This window comes from Nicrophorus vespilloides, unplaced genomic scaffold (genome assembly GCF_001412225.1).
Source record: "Nicrophorus vespilloides isolate i.1.1-1 unplaced genomic scaffold, Nicve_v1.0, whole genome shotgun sequence".
NCBI lineage: Eukaryota > Metazoa > Arthropoda > Insecta > Coleoptera > Silphidae > Nicrophorus > Nicrophorus vespilloides.
In genome coordinates, this window is record NW_017096686.1 from 13,593 (window position 1) to 39,050 (window position 25,458).

Below are 25,458 nucleotides of genomic sequence, written 5' to 3' on the forward strand. Positions count from 1 at the left end.
AAATAATATATATATATATATTTATATATCAAGAAGATTAGCAGCCTTTCTTAAACAATTATGTACAATTATTATATGCTTTCGCTGTTAATTCATATAGTTGTTTTAGTTTTATATTTTATAATATAATTGTGTATATATTTATATGTGTAGATATGCATATATTTATACATGCGTACATACACACATATATTATTATTATTTATATACAAACTATTTAATTTATTATTTACATAGTTTAAATCTACAACAGGAATAAAGTTAATTTAATTTTTATTTTCAATTATTTATATATTTATATTTATGTACTTTCTTATTTTATCCTTTCATTCAGTTGCTATCACTTTTAAATAAGATTCATTTATTTTTATTTATAAAAAAAATGGATATTCTATTAATGTGAGTGTGTGAGTAGTCTCAAGACGACGATAACGGAATGAATAGGGGGAATTATAAAATATGTAAAGATTTGTATAAAAGAACGGTTTGTTTGTTGCGATCTGTTTTGTTGTGTTTGCGTTCTGAAAAAACGGTTTACTGTTAAAATATATGTATTTTTATATATGTATATATTTATATGATTAAGCGACTTTTTTATTGGCAGTGGACGTGGATCGGTTGGCACAATTAGAGAAATTGAGAATGCTGTGAGCGGGGTTTTCGGTGATGTTCTGCGGAAGGACGGCGGGACGGGTGTCCTTGACATTCGCAGAAGACAGGGAACTGCTGCTCACCCCCGAATCACTGGACTTTTCACTTAAACAGCTCCTGCTTATAAAAGTTGAATTAGTTTCAGTTACTTCGTTGCCCCCCACAACGTATTTTACAGTGTTTAGCTTTTGATCTGCCTCGCAAGAGTCCTCATAGTGGATTTTCCTCGCACTAGAACGGGCCCTCCTGCAAGGGTCAATCAACGTTGTATGACCGTGCATGCTAACATAAGAATCTTTCGTTTTCCTCAACATGTCTCCGCTCGAATTCGGGATTGTGTTGTTGGGAATGTTAGGTTGATAGCCGGTATCTTCCTTGAGATTTAAGACGTTCTTTTGAGCCTGCCTAACGCGCGCTAATATTTCATTATTGCATTGCTCGACGACCGAATCTAGATTATTAGTGGTATCGCAAAAAGTATTGTTGTCACTAACGTCGGATTCTCCTTGCGGCGATGTCTGGTTATGGTGTTGGTGGATCTGTTTGTTAGATGACTTCAATGCCGCATCGTAACATCCCGAATCTCGCGGGAATTGTCTTCTACCAAACGGGGAGCAATTCCCGCCCGGCTCCCTAGACAATGCCTTATTATGGTCATCGCCTTCGCTACTTGATTCAGCTATGTCACCCTCACTACCAGCTGCAACACAAGAAACCACAAATGTTATAACATAACGTCATATTATTAACTAACAAATGATACAGATATAGATACCAAACCAATTATTCTAAAATCTAAATGTTATACATGATATAATAAATTAGACTTACTTATTAAAATGATATACAAAATACACGGAATGAAACATTCATAACATCTAAATTATTATATCATGAAAGAAAATGCATAATTCTAAAGCCTTTAAGTTACTCACTTTATTCAAATTTACATAAGCTTGAAATATTCGTTCCAATTTTAAAATTAATTATTGCTTACAAATATATTACTAATACTTCAAACTAAAAATGTATATTTACTACATTTTTATCAACTCTTTAATATAATTGCTAATTACTTTGCTGTCAAATCATTATCAACTACTTCTAAAATTTGACCAAATATTAATTTTGCTATTGCAATTTGAAAAAAAAAATCGGATAAAATTCAATATATACAGATGATAAAGGAAGAATTAGTAAAATATATACTTTTGGCTAAAAATTAAAAATATCTTCAACTATTTTTTTTATAGAGAATCAATAATTTTATATTATTTGATAAAATGAAGCTTATTAATTTAGTAAAGTAAATTTGATGCCTATTAATACTTTTGCATTTCATTATTACGAGAGTTATAATAACTTAAATTAAGCAATATTGGTAGATTTATATTAAAGATGAAACAATAGACAAAGCAAAAAAGCATTTTTGTTATGAACATATTCTTACTATTAATGTTACAAATTAGTTTATTTAAACGAATATGAAGAATATGTTGATAGACTTGTTAATTATATAAATATTTTAATGAATTAATGAGTAATTAGGAAAATTAATTGAATTAACCAAAAACCAGTGTTTTCAAAAGCTAAAGCTAAATCATGCACTTTCAATTTAGGTATACTTTAGAATCTACGTTAACTGAACGAATTAATGGAAACGTGAGTTTACAATAAATATGATTAGTAGTAGTTGTCCACTAGATTTGGGGATCGGGTGACTGTTTTGTTTAGCTATGTGGTTTAAAAAAGTTTAGAAATTAACTTACTGTTTTGTTTTTTAAATTAATTTCTATATTATTATATAAAAAGAGACTAGTAATTCGTTGAATCGAAATAGAACCGTCATTGAACCGAAAGTAATCAAGAGAGCACTAAAAAAAATCAAAAAAAACAAAAAAACAAAATAAATAAAACATTTGTGGAAAAGCATCACTCACACACTGGATGTTAATCGTAAAAAAATAAATAAATAATGTTATGAACTGCAAACGTATAAAATAAGTATGTATTGTAATGTTATATGCGTTGCTGGTATGCAGAAACTGAAACTTACAGTCTAAATCGTGCAGCACTTGTACGGCGGTAAGGATTTTTGCACGATGGTCGCCGTTCACAATGCCCAAATAATCTAAATCCGACGGTTCGAGTTCCTTGAACAGCTCGAGATCCTCGTATCCATTCAGGACGAACACGGAAATGTACTCCTGCAAGCCGACCTTCTGCAGTAAATCTTCGACAGATTTTGGCTTTGCTTTGATGTTCCTGTGCCACTTCATTTCGCGGCGAGCTTTTATGTTGCGTTCGGACAGTAACTCTACGTTAATAAATTTAAATGTGCCCCTCCGTCCGTGGCATATTCCCTTCCATTGACCGCTCGCATTCATCGATAAAATTTCAATTATGTCTCCTTTCTATACGCAAATCCATAAAAAAAAATAAAAAATTATTTCACATTTTTTTAAATTTTATTTATTGAACAAGCTGACCTTAAATTTCAAAGCTTCTTTGTCGTACGGACTGGGTGTGTAGTCTACGAGGGCTTTCGCCTTTCCAATGATATGCGGCTCTGTTGGACTAGGTTCGACATCTTCAGCTGATATCGAACTGTGATTGCTTCCTGCCCTTACAAGTGCTTGAGTACCTAAAGTTTAATATAGAGAGGTTTCGTCAAAAAAAATATCAAATAATTTATTACATTATTTGCTAGTAACACATATAATAATTCTATCGCATCATAATATACAACATTTCTTACAATATTCTTAGTTATTATTAAAACGCAATTAAGTCTTCACGTTACCGGGTTATATCAATAAATACCGTGCTAGATGAGGTACAGTCAGCACAGTATTAAATAGCAACATATGTATTCCTGAATTCTAATTCCAATATTTTTTTCATGGACACCAAAATATCTCGTAAACCCTAATATTTCTAATGGGACCTATGTCCCTAATGGATACGACGGCTTTGAATATAGTTGTATTTAATAAAATTAGCTTAAATTTCTACCTACACTAATTTCCAATTTGATCTATTTTTATTTAAAGCATTAGTGTTATTTTATTTTATAATTTTTGTTAAGTAAATGTTTTATCATTACCAATTTGCTTAAATGTTATATGTGAAATTTTATTTTTAAAATCTTTTAATTGTAGATCATATAGCTTTGTTTCCTCCTTAAATAGATAAAAGAATGAAATAATAAATATTTTCACTAAATATGAAAATAAAATATATTAAGTTTCTGCTTTAATTGAATGAAAGTATGAACTTATGCAATTTATAAATATATTAAACAAAAGTTGTAAAAGGCATAAATCTGGATTTGTTTTTTTTGTAGTTCAATGAAATTATGCTGGAACTATAATGGATATGTACATAAAATAAGTTATAAAACAAATTAGAGTAAAACTAAAGATAAAATAAATGTAAAATTAAGTAATTGATTAGTTGATGTTTTGATGAAGAACAACTTACTGGATCCGGAACCACTTGGAAGACTTTCAACGGAACTAGCGGAGCAAGGAAACGATGGGTCAATTCGCCTTGGTTCAGTTTGCTCACTCTTCAGACGTGAGATTTTCCTCTGCACGTCCTCTCTCAGACCGCGAACTTTTCCTACGAAATTGGCAACTCCTGCGGATCTGCCGTCGCCAGACTGCGTTTGCACGAAAAGTTAAGAAAGAAAGTATTAAATGAGAACGTCCACTTATTCGGTAAATAAACTTTGATTACCATGTGTACCGTGGCGACTTGTTGCGAGCAGTTCGTGTAATCATCCTGATCTTCGTAGTCGGAGCTCTGATTCGGCGAGAGGCCGTCCTCGCTGCGGGTGCAGGGAGGCCCAGGTTTGCGGAAGTGCCTAATCTTTTCCTCGATATGGGTGTAATACTGTGGGGAGACCATTTGCGAGGTATCTTGCTGTTCGGATCTGCTTGTGTCTACCGATAAAGTTGACAATCTTGAACTAACGCTCTGCACGTCTGAGCCCGCGTAATCCCCGCTCTCTCGATCTCTACACGTCCTTCGAACGAAAATTACCATAAGTTGGTCGTAAATCAGATGATAAAAATTAAATGAAAAGGATGCTGCCGCTGTTATAGGTTACCTAGAATGCGTTAGGGGTATTATGGTGGGTGGATATCCAGCCTGCGGTAAGATAAGGCCTCGTCTAGGAGGTCCCTTGAGAACGGAGCCCCCAACTCCGACCGGGGCCTCGCGAGGCAGTGAGATATCACCGGCACTTCGTAACGAAATCACACCCTCCGCCCTCGGCTCCTGCCTCAGGTTCAGCGTGAAGCAGACCCGACCGTTTTGAATTGTTGCTGTCGGCCCGGTCGGACTGCTGCCCATCAGGAAGTCCTCTGGGTCACTTTCATACGGTGGCTCATCGTACCAGTGGCCCCTATCGTGCACCCCTGGGGCCAACATCCTGGCATCCTCGTCATACATGTATGTATCATCTGCGCATAGAAACGAATAAAAATGTAAAAATCTTCTTCTACAATACATTAAATTTGAAACACTCACCGGCAGATATCGAACCTCTGACACCCTCCTTGTCCAAATGAAGTAAACCTTGTTTTATATTCCGCAAAATCTATACAGACACAACAAAGAATAAATATTTAGATAAAATATAAATACAATTCCCGTACGGACCTCATTGCAAATGCATCGCGTGAATTTGTAAATATATTTCATTAATCGTTTGAATTATTCAAATCGTTAATTTCGCAATATACATATATTACTAAATAAACGACCTAATTTATCTGGCTTCAGCTAACGTTGTTTTATTTTCGTTGTATGCACTTTTCGGAGATTCACGTCAACTGTAATTATAATTAATAACTAAGCCTTCATTAATTATACAATTGTTTACGTAAATGCGACATTCGTCTAATTAGTTTTTAATATTTATACGGTTATACATAATTATTTCCTCTTTATATCGATGTTAAAACCATTTGAATAATTCGAACTGTTAATTTCGCAAAATACGGATAATACTAAATAAACCAGCTTCAACTAACATTGTATTATTTTACATACACTTTTCAACTGTAATTATAATTAATAACAATCCTCGTTGTCCGTTATAATTGTTTAATTTGATATGTGTCTAATTAGTAGCAGCACGAGCAAATTACATTTTCACAATAACAACAATATTCAATTATATTAATTAATTAGAAAAAATACGGGCTAGTTTCAAAATTGCTTTAATTGAAAATACGTATATAATTTGCATCCAAACTAAGTAAATATAAAGTTCTATATTATTTCTATTTATTTAATATTGTATTGTTTTATGCAGGACAAATTATGCCCATTAAACTCGAGATTTTGATTACAGTATTTTGTTGCAGAAACTAAAATGTCCTAAAACATTAAACGCAAAATGTGTTTAGTATAAAAAAATTAAAAAAATACTCGTTTAAAAATCGCGTATGTTGTTATAATATTATTCTGTGCATGAATGTTTTTTTTTTCTATTACATGGAAATTTCGCAGGCGAATAATTTAATTAAAATAAATTCGTAACAAGTTCATTATCGCAGCGCGGTGCAATTAGTGCATATATGATACGGTGCATCCAAATTAGCTAATTTAGTTTGTAATTTTCGCGTGTTTTAATTAGGACCCGGTCGTCCCGGTCAATAATAATTGAAATTCGACGCGGATTAAATAATTCGCAATTAAAGACACGCGCGCGCCCTCTCGAACATCCCAATATTCGTGTGCCAATGATCATCGACGTGTTTCGTTGTTTATTCAGATCTGCTCTCTTTTTTTTCTACTTTTTCTTTTACGTTTTGGCGCGGTAATCCCTCAATTAAGATACGCAAATTGGAGGATGAAATGGAGGCGGGGGAGGCCTATCTATCGGGGCGAGAATGAATCATGTCCCGAGTTCTGGATGTAATGCAATCAAGATTCCTGCAGATCCTTGTTGAACCGGAAAATTAACAGGTTTTATTCACTGCGATCATTTGTTTCTGAGGTCCGTTTAAATCCGAAGCGTTTATTGTTTTTGTTTGGTGTTGCGTTTGATAATTGAAAATATGGAATTAATATTGCCAAGAATCCTATTATTGAAATGTATAGAAAAACTCTGCATGTATATTTAATAATTAATAAATACACTTGATTAAAAAACAGTTATTCAATGAAGACATGGAATTAATAATTAAGAGATGCAATTATCATCATCACCATTATAAATATTAAATAATAGAGTAGATCAACGTTTCTCAATCTTTTTTCCACGCGAACCAACAACATAACACCTCACTCAATAAGTTGGCACATCTATCGACAAATCCATATGATTTTTAGGAAGTACCAACCTTCAGACGACTCTTGTCAAAATTTCATGGCAATTTGACGTTTAGTTCAAAAATTACAGTGGTTTTAGTGAAGCTACTTTTGTAATTTTCAAAACAATGGACAAATCTGAATTTCGTGTGTTGATATGTTTATTGCTAACAGTTTGAGAAAAGCTGCAGTAGACGACTCGATTTAATTCTATATTAATTAAGCATATGCAAATTTTATATAACTATTTATTATAACTTTCTAGATTTATTAATGAAGATGATTTAATCTACTGCTCGATTAATTTTATGGATATATTATGAAATAAAAGTTAATAGTTTATAAGGATGACTCTTATTTTTTGTTTGTTTTAATTTAAACATATTTGTCTGTAATTATTTATGAAATTACATAATTATGAAACGATTAATATAGAAATAATAATCGATACTTACTTCTTCGTGCTCCTTCGTAAATTGCTCGCGTTTTCGCAAGGCTTCCTGTAGCTTCAACTGAAAATTAAAATAATTTGCACATAAGATTATTACGTAACAAACTGGTTTGATAACAAATTTTATGAAGTCTAACTATTTTATTATCGCTTTTTGTTGTCTATGATGATATTTATTTGTATAATTCAAAAGAAGAATTATATAAAATATTTTATATTCATATTGATATTTGCTTTATTGTCATAGTTTATAGATTCATACGAATCACCACTGATTGAAATCTATAATAATACGTAAACTAATTATCGTTGTAAATTCGTTACATTAACTTCAACAAAGGCTTAAAACGCATGAATTCTCTTAATCAGATGATCGAGTTTCTCGCCAATTATGAATTGCTTTGATACCAAAAACAAACAGATGGGGTGTTTCGGAGCCACATGTTACTCGTCGTTTTTTTCGTTCTAGTCCTTGGATCAGGCTAATTAGGCGGATTAGAATAATAACAAGCGATTATATAAATCCCGAAAACGTCAGTTTTTCTACACTGAACACATCCTGCCGTTGATTTTTGCTTTTCATGTAAAATTGGATGGAGTGCGATCAAAATCACCTACTTTTATTACCCAGGTCCGAAATGCCTCCTTTTACTGCTCACGACTTTACGAGTTTTGTTTTATTTGTATCTTCTTCCATTTCCCTCCTTTTTTTTTTCGCTTCGGTCGGTTTTCTTTCTCATAGGACCATACACATAACTCATGCGAATCTTTATATGACTTTGGAGACTGCAATTTCGGGAACATTATCGTCTATTTTATGTTTTAATTTCAAGTTTGATTACAACGTCACATAAATTCATTTGAGTCGTTTATTTCTGCAGTAAGTAAGTGCGCCGAGAATAAGTTCGCGATTATTATTATTATTTCCTTTTCTTCTTTTTGTAATTTTCCTTCCGAGACGCCGAGAAAATATTGCCTCAATTAAAATTGCAATCTCTATGTTTTCGCTTTCTTTTACGCGTTTTTCTTCGTTATTTTTTTTTACATCCTGCCGGATTCGTCGACTTTAATTTGAAACGGTGCTCGCCCTTCGGGCGATTAGAATTATATGCGTATAAAGGGAAGTTTAATATTTACCTTGTAGATTGTCTCCTCGAAAGTATTGGGCGTACTGCCGTTCATTTGCAAGTGCCTGAGGCGATCGTAGTCTCGTGGATCCACCATGGACCTGAGGACAGCGTGCTGACCTAAATCTGTTAAACCAAGACCACTCTGCAGGACGCTGTCCGGGGTGTCGACCTGAAACAAACGAAATATTATTATTGAAAATATATCCATATTTTTGTATAATGGTGGAATTCAAGGAAAATATATATTTTATTAAACGATAAAATATTGTCTCTTAAACATCGCACATATTTGATGATACACTGAAAGCTCAGTATTCAAACATAATTCGTTCCTAAAGATTATACGAAAACAGATTTTGTTCTAAAACAGAGTTTTCATGACTGCAAACTGAAATTTTGTTAAAAAAAACCATGCGGCTTTGATTGGGTTCAAGAAACAAAATTCGTTCTAAAAGGCTATACAAATACAGATTTTGTTCTATAACATTATACTCGCCGTATATTTTATATATTTTTAATTTTTATGTTAAAGAACTGACATTTTGTGAAACTTTTATTTCGTTTCTATTTCGTTCTAATACGGATCGAAAATTACACCTAAGCATTTCAAGATACGGTGTATAGTTATATACAATTGTAGATTTTGTTGCCAAAAACTTTTACAAAAATTTAGTTTATATTAAAATACATAATAATTATATAACAAATAATAATACTATTGGATTAATAGGAAATTAATATAGATTTCCAATTTCGTAATGAGTTGGCGACATATAGATGAAGTATCAATCTTCAGACGACGCCTGTCAAAATTTCATAGCAATCTCATATTTAGTTCACAAGTTACAGTGGTTTTTGTTTCGCTACTTTTGTAATTTTCAAAACAATGAGTATAGTAGAAATTGTTAGATTTTTTCACATTTTACTCTACAACTGTAGTTATTTTTATTCACTATTTTTCGATTAATGGATATTATTTACTATTTAATTGTTTTTAACTTTAAATTATAAAATAACTATAAAATCGTTTGTTATTATTTTTATAATTTAAATAAAAGTGATTTCGTTTTTCTATTTTTTCCTGGTATTATCAATGTATTTATCATATTATATAGTAAGATTCATTTATTTTTATTTATATTTATTTTTCATGGTTAAATTTGGGAAGGGAAAGTTTGCGTAAATTTCAATTACTTAAGTAAGTTTTGTTGTGTATTATGACGTTAATTATGGTGTAGGCTACATCATCACCGCTGCCGCCACCAGGGGATGGCGGATTTAATGCATGATAATAAAAGTTCGGCCATAATATAAGGTCGTGGGTGCATCTCTCCCCCATTCCCGTCGGATGCGAAACGTGTTCACGTACCTTAGAGAAGACAATATCCTACGACTAGTATTTGGATGTTTTTCCTTTTTCTCTCTCCCTCTTCATACCTTCTTTTTCTATTTAGTTATTTTTATTTTAATATTTCGTAACAAAGCCACTTTTACTCTCGCGAGATGAGATGGCATTGAAGCACTGGCATGCAGCATGCATGCAATTATTAAAATAAAAAGTAATAGTGAAATAAAAAGAGGAAAAGTCCTAGTAGACAGCGGGAGGGTACACACACATATAACCATGCAGACACACTGTAGACACAAGCGCGCGCGCATGTATGTATACACACACACACACACACACACAAACACAAGTGAACAAAAGTATCTTTGCTTTAATCTTCAAATACTTTGTCAAGCAAGTGTTTTTCTGTAAGCCCGTGCGCCATAGTCTGCAGCTTCAATTAAAGTGTAGTGCAGGTGTAGGACGAGCGGAGAAGAGTGTTTTTGACTGTAGAAGTCGTTGTTATTGCTGCATTTGCTGAGTCCGCGTCTCGGCTACCTTATCCTCTGAACAGATAAAAATGACTACAAAGTCCAACACCATTAAACATCGCTTACCGGAATCACCCTTCCTTTTTTTGTGTACCGTGAATGCCCTCTCAGACGACGTCTGATTTCTGTACGAAACGCAAAACACTTTGCAAAAAAAAATGATGTAGAAAATAGTTTTTCTGATTTTTTTCCGTCTACAACTCATCTTTATGTCTCTTTTTGTTGAGACATGTTTTTCGTGCATGTACATTTCAATAATCAAAAATTTTAACTGAAGCATGTTCAGAAATCACCAAAATGTATACAACAAACTGAGAAATAAAAAACATAGACATTCTTACTTTTTATTTATTTACCATCAATTTTGTATTATTATGTAAATTTTATCATCAAAAACATTAGTTTTTTTAATAATAGTAGTAGTTTGCAAGAAATTACTGTGTACATGCAAACTTAAAAATCAGAATGTATGTAAGATTTAACGTTTCTTATATTATCATCTGAAATTTTATAATATTCAGAAATAATTTCAAGTTTTATAAAAATTATAAGAAATTAATTAACTTTATCGAACGCTTCGGAGAAGTATCGAAAGATAATTGAACAGAATTTACTTTTTTTTCTTCTTTATAAGTTTTGTTTTTCATATTTTATGTCACCTCATTAAAATTATAATAAAGGATTTTTTAATTAAAATTATTGCATCGTTCGGAAAGTAATTTCGTTTTTATCCACAAGTGTCGTTAGTTGTATTTTAAACCAGCCAACTTATTTCAAAATTAATTCTTTGTAATTTTTGACTACTGACATAAATAAACCTTTATATTTTGTGTAATTTGTTTTTTTTTGTTATGTATTAATAATGGAAAATAAAATAGAGTATTTTCGGCATATTTTGTTTTCTTATTAACTAAATAATGCTGTTTAAGTAAGAAAAAAGTTATATGAAGAAGATTTATTAACAAAACGTCAATGGCAAAATAGGTTTGCAATCTGGTCAATTTCTATATTAAACACGCAGCACGTTCTAGAGGTCAGTAAAGCTGATATAATGATAATATTATTGGTTGAAGCAAATCACCGAATAACAACATGAGAAATTGATACTTTCCGAACAATTTCATACAATACAGATTTTTCAGTTTTTTTTTAAATAATTATCAAATAATATGACTTAATTTCTTATCAAATTATTTTAATTTCCGGAGTAACTTCTAATACGCAGTAGTGTAAACGATAGTTATCAACGTAATCTGTAAATTACAGCACGTTTTCACTATTTTCCTGGCAATTGCTTCAGTATGAAAGCCGAGGTTGTGTATTTGAGGGCACGTAGTTCAATAAAAGAAGAACCAAAAAAAAATCAATTCGAGATAATCTCTAGCGGCCGACATTATCCGACGGTGCGCGTTCTTTTTTTTTCAGTTGTTTTGCAACTCCCCCGATTTTAATCCGGAGATAAATGTAGCAATCAAAAATTGGTATTTGTGAAGACCAAACGCAAAATAGAATAAACGCGCGTAATCGGATTAATTTCGTGTATTTGCGAATCATCCTATTTATACTTTCGACATTTTTAATGTCGCAAAAATTAAATGTATAATACAACCGAATATCCAGATGCGTAGGGAGAAGGAACACGATTGCTTGCGGGTTGTATAGTCGAAATTTAATGTTTATAGCTTTCAACTAACATACAACTTTCCAGACTAAGTAATGGAGGGGTTAAGGTGCCAAGAGTTTAGATAAATTATACGAAACGCGCGTTAAGTGTAAATGCGGAAGGAATTTGCATAAAATAACGACGCACTGCATAACTAGAAACGGCCGTTCTGCGGCTCTTTCGGAATACCCGAAAACAATACCATTGCGAAAGGACAATAAAACTTAACGCCCCGTACGGAAATTCGGAAGGACGAAAAGGTGCGTCGTCTTTTGAGCGCGCAATAAACATTTAAAAATAAATTAACGCGAGGGTTGGGATGCGGCCATTACGGAAACTGATCCTGATGCTCCTGCTCCTTCCTAAGCCGACGCCGAATATAAGGTGAGAAAAACAGGATGCGATACCGGATGACGAAGACCGACTCGAGGACATCTTCCATGTGTTTCGAATCAAGTATAATTCATTTGGATTTCGGAAACGATGCTAATTTTGTCTTCGGAAACAGAACACCATGACACTTGATTGATTTATTATCACTCTTGTAATGCAGTACGCTGTTTAATCATAAAGCTTTTTCAATTACATCACAGTTGAAATTGTACAAATTGATTTTCAGTAATTAAAACAATCAAACCAAAATAACTGTGTAGATGTATAATCCTATAAAATAAATCTCAATGATTAAAATAATAAAATTCAAATACTTTTTCATAAATAATTTTCAATGAGCCAATAAAAACTGTTAAATAATAATTTTCAATAATTTAAATAATCGAACTAAAATACGTATTTAGAAACATTTTTCGAATTGTATAAAAAATATAAAATAATTATTTCCTTTTATTTTCTGATATTAAAACTAAATTGATTATTAACATGAAAATAATCATACAATGTTTACTACATTTCTTATAGTTGACAAGTTAGAGAACAGATTTTTTCAGAGAAACGGAAACTTAACCGTCTAGTTATGACCTTTGCATTTTTTGTATGTTTGCAATTTATTGGTTTTACTATAATTTGAAATTTTGTTGCATCAAAAATGTAACATTTAACTAAGATAGTCAAACAACAAGTGAAAGAAACTATTGTTTCCTTAGACATGAAAAATATTATTTTTCTTTTTGTTAGAGAAATTTATAAATGTCGTTTTTAATATTCTTGTTCATTTAATACCTCACTCAATAAATTCGTAGGATGACTAATAAAACAATAACTTTTGGCCAACCTCCTTCAAGAGTAATACATCTCTACCATTTGTCTCGACAGACAAGAATCCCCATAACACTTTCCAGTATTTTAAAAATTACAAAAGTAGCGTTACTAAAACCGCTGTAAATTATGAACTAAACGTCAGATTGCCATGATATTTTGAAAGGCGTCGTCTGAAGATTGGTACTTCCTAAAAATATTTGTCGATAGAGGCGTCATCTATATGTCATCCTACGAACTTCTTGAGTGAGGTGTTATATGCAAGCTAAGAGCAAATTTTCTTATGAACTTTGATAAAAGGATGAAAAACTACTAGATGAAACTAACATGAACTAAAAGACTAAATATATTTGAAATAACTTCATTCTATTTTACATTGATATTCGGATTAAAACAAATTTTATAGATTATTTTTATCCGTTGTTTGTGTAATTATTTTTGAATTTTTTTGTATTATTATAAGATTAATAATAATTATATCTATTTTAACAACCATATAACAAATTAAAAAAATGACAACGAATTTATTGTGTTTGTTCTAATGTTAGTTGCGCAAGACTTGTGCTTGCCCTTTCTTATTCATATATGAAAGAAAGCGATTATGAATTAATTTAATGAAAAAAAAAATCGTTCCGGTTACAGTTACGGTTCAGTGAAAAATTCCGGTTAATTTTCGGTTCCGGTTGGACTCTGATTTTAAGTGAAACCAATAGATGGTGCACAAGTTTATGCTGTTGTCATATTATGAACATGCTATTATCTATAAGATTTTTGTTATTTATTGGAAATAATGAATGAAATATGAAGCTCACTGTATGATATCATTTGAGTATATTGTTAACGGTTTGCTGCAACTTTTAATTATTTCAAAAGTAAAGTTGAATTAATATAATAATATATGATATATATGAAAGCTATTATAATATTGAACGTATTCATATTACACGTAAATGCTATAATAATCAATATATTTTCACTTTACTTTATTTTTATTTCGGGTAATATAAAAATCTGTAAGAGAGAGGGGGAGCGATCCGCCGCCGCGTGGTTCTCCAGTGCGTAAATGTGATTACGAGATGAAAACACGGGATTTCTGCCTGCTCTTTTTCACTTATTTGGTCGGGCTGAAAATTATGCAAATTCTCTTTTGGAAGCGGTATATCAGGGAGATGAGTGGCTCGAAATTGAAGAATAAAAACTTAATATTTCGCCCCGGAGTTTACTTTTAATTTAGAACCAAGTGGTTATTAAAATGAATGCGAAATTATGAAACGTAGTTAAATATTAAAAAAAAAACGAATGAAAAGAAAAGAATGGAATTGAAGAGGGCTGACGAGACGAAACGATGAAAAAAATTATAATAATAATGACCACGGTTTTTAATCATTTTTCTTTATATTCTAAGCTCAAATAATTTAAACATTGCGTCTATGTTAATGGATTTTTTTTTAAACTTTGGTTGTTTGTTAAAGTAACTAAATGAGATGGGAACGATGCGAATCCCACCAGCGTTCGTTCCAAAAATAAAAGTAATTCGGGGTGTTTCCACTCTTCAGTTATTCACATCAAAATAACACGGACTCTCGACAAAAGTGTTGTATGGAATCAAATTATATAGAAAATTGGATTCGATATTATCGACATCGCCAGTTATTATTTATTTACGTTGACAGGTGACGTCGGTGTCGATATCTCTCTCGAACATTATTGAAACTGATATAGAGGATAGAACTTTGTCGGGCGCAAATGTTGTATCCTCCCTCTCATGTATTTTGTTTACAGGCGACTCTTGTTTTTTTTTTATCATTGTTCGTAACGCAATTGAATTTGAATTGGTTCAAATTTTGATGGAAATTTAATGATAATTAGTTACCACGACTTGCTTACCCTTTGTGGGACACCTCTCGTTCCTGCGCGTCCGTGACGTGGTGAACAATTTCCGTGCTTCTCCTTTCGGTGTGAGGTCTTCAGTCCTCTCAGAAATCTCGAAAACGTTGTCTTTTTCTTTCCGGTGTTCGTGTAATTTTGATCTGAAACAATTAAATATACTCATTATATTACATATTTAAAATATAAAAATATAAATTAATCATAATAAACATTGTATTAAGTAAAAATTGTTAGTTTATAGATCAGCAAAAGATGGCGTTTCAATCAAATACAGCTGGCATATTTCAGTTGTATATTAAATATAATAGTAATTAAATTGCTCGAAAGAACTTGAATAATTCAACTATTTATTGACATTTATAGGTTATTATTGGTTATGTTAGACTAATTTAAATTTGATTAGGTTAAGTTAGTTTAGGCCTGTTAATCTTTAACCTTTAACTAGATGTAAGAAGTACACCAATGTTCTAAGAAATAATACCATATCTAAATTCTTTTTTACCCATTAATGACACTTAACGTAACCTATGCCCAAAGTGTTTATTAAATGCTGAAGCAGTATTGTGCTGACTGCGACACAAAAAAGTTGTTTTTGTGCACGTTCATTCTTGCTCTGTAGATGTCACAAACACAGAAATGCTAGCACTCTTAAGCTTGTTATTGTTATCTGTTTATAAGAAACAGAATCATACCAATTTTTTGAACTATGGACAAACGATGGCGCAGGCTCTGAAATATTTCATGCTTGCATGATCTACAATAGTTTTCTATAAAAAAAAACTTTAGTTAACATGAAAACGTATTTTCTTGTCGTAATATAATCATTTATGCACTCCATTTGGCAGTAATACATGTGGTGAATGAAATACACAGCGCGAGTAGTACATAGAAATTTCGGGGCCCGTGCAGTTAAAGGTTAAGTATAATATTAACCCTTTGCGAACAAGTTCCTGCAAATAGCTTTTACACAGTAGACCATGTTTATAAAAAAAAACTCATCGAATCTTAGCTTAACACAAACTCTTAGAAAGACGCTACTTTTCATTTTCAGGCGGAAACGTCAAGTTGAGGTTATTTTCTTTCTCTTTCAACATGATTTTTTTTGTTAATTTGTAGGCTGAGGTTATGCATCATCATTTTCATTAAGTTTTGACCTTTAACCATAGTTTTGTAGATATCTCATTTGAGTTACCAAAATTGGCCATAAAGCGGTTTTGTTTCTCACAGTTAAAAACGCGTACGTCAATTTTCTCCGTCCTTAAAGGATTACATTTGGGATTTCGTTCAAGTAAATGAATAACAATTTACAATTATAGAAATATATATTATGACTTTATAATTAAGGGTTAGTTTATGTAAACGTTGGGACCACTGCTTTTAGATGATAGTAATCATTATATTTATTTTATTTGAGGTTAGATCTTAAAAATTGTGACCTTTCACAATCTAACCTGAAAAATGGTTTGTGTCAATTGTTTTACGTTTGTTACATAAATATTAAATTGCTATTTACTGTGAATAAATGTATTACTTATTATATATCTGCTATAAGAAGACTTCAAATTATAAAGTATAGTATAATTTTGGTATCATACTAATATAGAGAATTTGATTAGTGTATTATTAATTGGTGCAAGAACTTCTAATACAATACAGAAGTATGCTTTTTTTGTTAAAAATAATAAAAGAATAAAGATCGTGAACATAAAACATGAAAATAATGGAAGGAATATGATTTCAAAATGTGTACAAGTGGTCAGTTTAAAAAGATTGTTCTTCGCATAACATAACCATACAGCAGATATGCATCCAAATGCAGGAGAGAGCGTCCGGTCTTTCAATTTTATTGTCTTTCGAAAGTATAGAATAAGACAAAAAAAAAGAACGTAGAAGAAAGAAATGCTGCTGCGTTTGCTGTAGCTGACGACGCAGTTTCTCCTATTTGATAACACTGAAATGGTAATTTGAATATCTAACTAATACTTATGCAAAGCAATAGACAATCACCACAAGCGGCGATGCAATTGCCGTAATTTATTCCCTTTGTTCATATTGTGCGAGGATCTGAAATGCAAACTGAATATTAAAGGAGTCCTCGGGACGATAAAAGTAAGTAATGTATGCGATCGAATTTTCGATTGCACACGGGCTGAAGCCTCTGGGGCCGTTACAACCGTGTTATTCGTTATATCCATTAGCGCGATACGTGTTCGACGGAATTACCTAACGCACCGCAATAAAATATTGCAACATATTATATTATTGTATTACCTAAGCAACGATTTTTGCATTAACAGAGTTTGATACGAACATTGTATCTACATAATACGAAAGAAAATATTTATTATACAAATACATACAAGATTTTGATTATATTACAGAATATCTTGTATAGAAAACTTAAAATTTATTACATATTTTTAACAAAACATTATAAACTAAAATAATCACTGATATGTGCTTAAACATGACTTTAGATAAAATATAAACAAACTGGGTTGAAAGATGATTTCTTGGTAAATATCTGATCTGTTAGTAAAACTATATATTTTATTAGAATATTTCACATTCATTACATAATAATTGGCGTAATTCAATGCTTGACATAAACTAAAATATAAGAGGTGCAACTGTTCTTTTTATTGGTAATTATGATTTTTTTTTATATTTATTCTTTTGATAATTACTTGAAATATCAAAATCTGTATTGAGTAACTTTTGTAAAGAAATAATAAAAATTCAATATATTTTTTTTTATAGCAATATTATTGAAACCTCGCTTAATACTATTAAAAAATGTGTACGTTTATGGGAATAAAAGAGAGGTAAGTCAATACAAATAAATTCTTGTCAAGAATACAGAAATACAGGATCAGATATTCAAATTTGTATTAGTATCTGTTTAAATTTATATCGATAGTTGTAATTCTCATGGTAGAAAAAAGGTATATTATTGAAACGCCATCTTTCGGTTTGTTTGAGAAACTTTCTAATATATTCTAGTAAGGAGCGCATACAAATATATATTAAACAAGTTGAACACAACATTTTCTTTAGTATTTTAATCCCTAAAACTGGATTTAAATGAAATAACTGAAGTTTAAACTCATCCCGAACTAATTAATTGTTTTATCACATCTAACTGGATTTCTTTAGTTGACTCTATTTAATTGTATAGTCCAGAGGTGGCCAGACTTTTTGCAGCAACCGTTTGGTCACCCCTGGTATATTCATACTTCGATTAACGAATATGAATCAAAAATTAGTTTTCAGGGGTTATAAAATTCTATGTCTAGAATGGGGATACATTTCTTCGTAAAGAAAATAAATAGCTTTTTTCCGATCAAAGAAAAATAAACAAACAAAAATAAAAATAAGAGTATAAAGTTGATTGTTTGAAGTTTGTTCTCTCTTTCTTTTAACAAATGCCTATACGGTGTTATTGCATTTAACACTTATTATTTAACATTTCTCCCTAAAGCAGAATCATCTTTTTAAATGTTTAGTTGTTATCAGTTTTTTGTCAAAAATTTCTTTGTCTTCCTTCTACCAAAGTTTTCAAAATTTTCCACTGAAAAACTATCATCTTTTGCATTCAAGAAACATTTAACTTCTTCTTTATCTACATTTTAATAACCTATTGATTGATTATTCTTTTACAACTTTTGGCTATAATTTGCTTGAAATTGCGGACTTCGTTATTTCGACGCTTTGCTATCAGAGGTAACGTTAACCAAGATATGCCTGTATTTCTACATTTAATGAAGCGGTACACGCTATAAACGCCATTTTGCTGAATATTTTAGATACTTATATTGAAATAAGTAAATACGTACACAAATATACATCAAGTTTTTCGAGACCTCTTATTTCATCAATCACTTAATTAGCAAATTGTGAATTTTCTGTATTTACAATCTTAAAGTTTCTAAAAAATAATTATTTTATTATATTTTAATGGTTTTCATTTATTGACTATCTATGATATAAATTAGTAAAAATTAATAATAACATAACATTATTCTTTATTGACACTAAAAATAAAACAAAAGGCACACGATTAAAATGCCATCTTTCGGCATTTATTCGGGCATTGGGCGCTTAACGATCACCTCGCATAACGAGCAAAATGAAAAGCAAAAATTTGTCTACACATATTATATGTATTTTTGAATATGTTTCACTATACGAGTAAAAATCCGGAAATTCTGGAAAGGATTAAACTCGTTAAGCGAGGTTCTGCTGTACATTGATTCTAATTGCTAATTTATAAATCAATAAATATAATATATACACAATGCGAAAAACTCAAATTATAATACGTCAGAACGTAATGATGAATTTGCTTATAAGCACATTATGCATTGATTATAACTATTTAATTTATAATCATTACGTAAAGAGCTTATAAGCAAATTCATCATTACATTCTGACCTAATGGCTATAACACTTTAAAACTCGTTTCGCCGAAGCTTTGATCGTTTTCCCACTCCCATGTAACGCGCGTACGCGATTTTAACTGAATTATTTTCCACATGTTATCTATTCGCCATCGTTATTTCTAAAGCAGGTAGCGTGCAGAGGGGGCTGGAAATGTCAACCGCAGTGAATATGCGTGAGCTATTGGGAAATGCGGCATTGCAAATTGTTTCCCATTTTCGCTAAATATTTCACTTTTTCATTCAATTTTAAAATGGCAGTAAAAAAATAATATTACAGCTGCGCGACGGAGCGAGAATAGCGAATAAACTGCGGGAAAAAAAGAACATGCAAATGCATATTCGCATTGGGAACCGAACACACAAAAAAAATAGTAGGCGGAGAACAAGAAGCTTTCTTTCATTTGAAAAATCCGTTTAAATCCTGGTACATATATACACGCATTTGTTCGGGATAAAAGAACATACGAAAAAAAAACTATTATTCTTTTTAATCTGTTAATTTAAGATTATTCATTTGCACTGCATTCCGAGCTACCAAAATATAACGAATCCGACATTTAATCCCTCCTTGCATATTCCCACTTACGTCATTATCGTCGCCAATTTCAGCAGTTGCAATTAGGAAATGCCAGTTAAATTGCTTCAGTTTAATTTGGATGTTGCTTAATGAACGAAATGCTGCTGCTACTGCCGCTGCTACTACTACCACGAAGAGCGAAAACACGAAATAAAAATACAAACCATCGACATTATAGCATGCTCCCATTTCATAATAATTACAAAAAAAATTCTAATTAAAAGATACGTTAAAGAATTGGTGAGGATAATTATTATAAATTAAGTTGTATTTTTCTGTTCATACTGTCCATCGATCTCGTGTCATCAATTTTGTACAGTTTTACATATCCTTTTAATATTTCCAATCTCAAATGTCATTAAGAAAGACTCGAGACAGATGTTTCTTAAGAAATAAAAGAATATTATACATCTGTTATTGCTTATAGGACAGTAGTTATTTTGAAATAATCCATGAGATGGCGAACATATGTGTTGCCAATTCAAACTATTTACGATACGAAGTTGGTTCGAATTATCAAACGTAAGGTAATTAAAAAAAATAAATAAATAAAACTGTGAAAATTGTGATAGTCAATACGTATAATCATACCCAATGCATAACTGTATGACTAAAGCATTGACAGAAATTATCAGACAGTTGACATGAATAAAACATTTGAAAGTCAATTCTCCTCTTTTTGTTTCGTCCGGTTTCAAATAGTCCGTTAAACCGCACTATGCTTGGTGTTACTGTATTTCATATGATAAAAATCGATAAACTCTAGTTTGAATGACCTTTTCAAGACTAGCTGTATATGAAAAGCGTGATACTTAGCAGTACACAGCTGATTCAAGAGAATAGTCCCAAGTAGTGGACAACACGCTATGAACCAGTTTCAATGGTGGCAATGATAATTCCATCGAAAAAATAAATGGATACTGTCCTTTTTATAGCGATCCATCTGTCATAATTTTCATGGATTACTTGTATTTTGTATTGTAATTAAGAATATTCTAGTTTCGGTAAATACATTTACTATGGACAAATCAAAAATTGGGAATGCGAAGTAGGATTTAAAATTATTGACTAGATTTGAAGAATGTGAAGAAATGTCTGTTTAGAACGAAGTGTATCTCAGTATGTGATGAGTCAACACATCAGACCAAAGATATTATAAAAAAAATCGAAATACTAATTTCATTGACTGAATATGTCTTAGACTTGAGATATGCATAGTTTATAAAAAAAATCAATATTTAAATGTTATTATTAAAGATATGTGAATTAAATAAATATTTTAAATTAGTTTTATTTTTTATGTCATTTTCTTAGAGTTATAGTAGATTTAAATAAATTCCCATTTCCATCTGAAAACGAAAAAAAAAACAAGATATTAAAGCGAAAAACGCGAGAAGGAAATGCAGGTAATCAAAAATTAATTAGTGCGTTTCTTGAAATAGTTACCATACGTTCTTCTAGACAATATTTCCGCATTAAATTACTGTTATCGATCAACATATGCATGGAAAACAATTGAAAGGCCATTTGTGTACATCGACACCATCGATACAAAAGCAAAATAAAAAAACACACGTGAATATGATATTCATTTGCGTCGTTATAAAAATTCATGCGAGTCCAATGAACTATATATATGCACTTCCAGTACAATGTGCATATACGTCTGATGCACACGGAGAGGGCTCAAAATATCGATATAGAATTTGGCTGACAACTACTGTAATCACTATAACTCAATACCAGCGCACATAAATCATCATTTACCGGGCTCAATCTATCCTACTACAACAATGTACACATATTTCCAATCTAAATCGGATTTGTTAGTCATAGAATCGTTCATCATATACCTCCAACTTCATCGCAAAAGATAATCCACGAAATCCTGATATTTTGAAAAAGATTCGCGAACGCATAACATCATACATTTTTATTAAGCATCTTAATTAGCAGATAGCAGAAATTTAAGTAATATAAGTTATTGCTTAACATTTTTAACAAATTATATAAATATTTTCATTTTTAACTAAAATTTCTAGTGAACTTACACATATATTCAAATCAGTTCAATTTTTACAAGAAATATGTTTTTTTTTAAGTATGAAAAAAATTAGTCTATATTTATTATAAATTTAAAAAAAGATATGATGCCATGAAAATAAAAGATAAAACCAAATTTTAACGATGAAAAAGACTTTAAAGTGAAACAACTTTAGAACCTTATGTATAATTTTAATACCCCCTTACCGAACATTAAAAACAAAGAAAGTTACAAATTAATTACAATGAAAACGCACAAAAGAATTATGTAACCAATTTTGAAGTAACATTGTATTACTGATTTTAGATTTATTATTAATAAAAATTATATTAATTTGAATAAGAAAATAAATTGAACGTTCAACGTTTTTTTAGCAGTATGGGAGAAGAAATAATATTAATATAACTATAATTTATAGCCTAACCATATGTAACCTATTGATTGCAGTTTATCTGACATTTGTTATGACAGATTGTCATGTATACCAACTACTACTATTCGTTATTATGAGATCTGATACATTATCATCATCATGAAAATAGTAGTTGGTACACCTCACTGATAATTAAGTCTCATATAACGCATAGTGTTGACCTAAGTTCTAATGAGCAACAATAAAAAGATGTAAATATATATTTAACAAATTAATATGGTTATGTTATTTTTGTATTTATTTGCTTCATATTGTACAACACGAATTCGTATGAACACTATATTTTATAGAATCCAACTGGAGCATACGTCTTGTTTTATTAATTTACGTATTCAACGAAATCCTATATTGCCGCAGTACACAGTGGTGTATGATCCATACACCGATATTGTTATGCAGACATAACAGAGTCACGCTTGAGTCTTTCGCATGATAATCCGATGTCTGAGACGAGGTTCAATGTGTGAAACGAAAGTTCATGCATAATATTGGACCGTAACTACGAATACTAGTAGTGATAAAAGTTTTGCTATCTGAGCGCCTTTCTTCTTTTGCAATATTTGTTTGCATTCGGATTCCTCCCGGTTCTCTCTATCTGTTCGGAATATTGAGCTGCCGTCTCCTTCGAGTCAGTCGCCGCCTCCACGAAATTCTGTGGCACATCGATTTCTGCATATCAATACAAAAAAGGAAATGCATCTAACTCATTCATTTATTGCATCACCAAGTTATAAGCCAATATCGATGGTAATATGCCCGTTCGCTTATCTTCCTTTTATGCAATTACCATATACAATATCTAATCATCTATTTCTTGGGATCAGATCACAGATGGTTATCCAATTCCAATTCGCCGATGCGATCATGCCTTCTCCCGGTGGCGGCAGCGATACGATGGGATAGATATATTAGCCGATTAGGTCACCCTTCTCCATGTGCGTCTTATTTTTTTACGACTTACTTTACACCATGTGTTTGTCTTAAAACCCATCGACAATAATTTATCTCGGTTAGGGATATTGATAGGTATCTACCTTTGTTTAATCAATTCACACTAGTCAATATTATCTATTTTATATATTAGTCTTAAACATTTATCAATGCAAGAAGAGAACATCAACAATGATTCATTCAATCATCATATTATATTAAGATTCTTTAAAATTTATATTTGCAAACAATAACAATCTCTCAGGTCAATGTTTGTAATTTTAATGTGTAACAGCTGTTGATGCTACTAATAAAATACAAAATAATAATATATTTTACCATGGTATTAGTTATATGCTTTCAGATACGTTTATACTTTTAGTTATGATGCATCTATACCAGTGGCGGCAAGTCTATTTAGCCCAGAGGTTGCCAAACTGTTTTGTGCCGTAGACCCCTTGCCCATGTTTTTCGGTTTTAGGTAGACCCCTTACTTAGCTGATATTGATTTTTTGTAAATTTATTATTTAAATTGGGACATCTTTATAATAATTAAGATCTTTGCTCTGACACTGCGCGTATGCTTGTAACAAGATGATACTGGTATATCATTATGTGCAGGTTTTTACAAGTTCAAAATGTATTGCGACCTCAAAGCAAATGCCTACATCCTACAACTTACACAATTTTATAAACATATATAATAAATGTTTTACTTCATAGGTACTTTTATAAATAATGTATATGTCTTTATATTATAAGATAGTATAATGTAAGTAAATAGGTACTATCAGTGTATGTTGAGATTCACTATCGTGGACCCCCATTTTCATTTCATGGACCTAAAATTATTTTTTTCGCTGACGTAGACCTCTTGCAGGTTCTCATAGACCCTTGGGGGTCGATATAGACCACTTTAGGAATAACTGATGTAGCCTCTCTAGCATACAATGTCAATTTTGTACCGCATAAATCGATCCTTGTCTTTTCAGAAATTTACAATTATGTTAAATATTGCTAATTCCTACTAAAAATTCTAACGAATCGCCACTGTTTATGCTCTACTATGACATTTGATATGACAGCTTGTCATGAATACCAACTATTATTAATATTATAAATTGAAAAGGTGTCATATGTTGCTACATGAATGTCAGTTGGTACTCCTGATAGATAACATTAAGTTTTGATACATTAATGTATCATAGAATGTTAACATAAAGATTTGATAATAATATAAATATGATAACTGTTCTCCACGTGAATTAATACGCAGAAAATAACCAAAATATAATAGCTTTCTATTTGAGTATTCAAACTTAAAATCTAAGTTTCAATAGTAAAATAATGTAAGTCTTAGATCATACCTATTAATAATACTGTATACCAGCGTTTCTCAACGTTTCTGCGATGAGACTCAACATAATTATTTGTAGTTGTGCAGAGCTCCAATTGCTAAGAGTATTTTACCAGTTCTTTGAAAAACGTTGCTGTTATTGTTTAATTTGTTTCTGACCTGTATTTTATGCATCCTTTCTACATAATATACAATAACCTTATTCTATACGCTTTTAATTACAGATATTATTATTAAATTCTGGGTCTAAGATAATCTTAGTTTATTGAGGCACTTTCTATTGTAAGACACATGCTTCAACATAGTTAAATTCAAATAACATCTCGTTGATTGATGTTATTTCTTGCATGTTAGAAAGCAAGTTTAGGATCTCCATTGTTGCATGCACATGGACAGTTCCAGTGTATTGCTTGAAAGAAACATACATTCTTGAAATATATAATTTTCTGTAGTTCATTTTCATATTTCA

At 31.2% G+C, this 25,458-nt stretch overlaps 1 protein-coding gene across 4 annotated transcripts in view; it reads right to left on the bottom strand.

Moving 5' to 3' along the window:
• Nucleotides 1-311: 311 nt before the first annotated feature.
• Nucleotides 312-25,458, bottom strand: part of LOC108557904 — a gene marked incomplete at its 5' end in the record, with an annotated part of 29,749 nt that continues 4,602 nt past the window's right edge. For 2 of the 4 annotated variants that reach the window (XM_017914615.1, XM_017914614.1), the window contains 10 exon segments: nucleotides 312-1,351; nucleotides 2,708-3,065; nucleotides 3,141-3,295; nucleotides 4,135-4,315; nucleotides 4,393-4,681; nucleotides 4,766-5,120; nucleotides 5,188-5,257; nucleotides 7,434-7,490; nucleotides 8,567-8,728; nucleotides 15,203-15,345. In XM_017914615.1, the coding sequence (XP_017770104.1) occupies nucleotides 582-1,351; nucleotides 2,708-3,065; nucleotides 3,141-3,295; nucleotides 4,135-4,315; nucleotides 4,393-4,681; nucleotides 4,766-5,120; nucleotides 5,188-5,257; nucleotides 7,434-7,490; nucleotides 8,567-8,728; nucleotides 15,203-15,345 (2,540 nt within the window). 4 annotated transcript variants of the gene reach the window in all.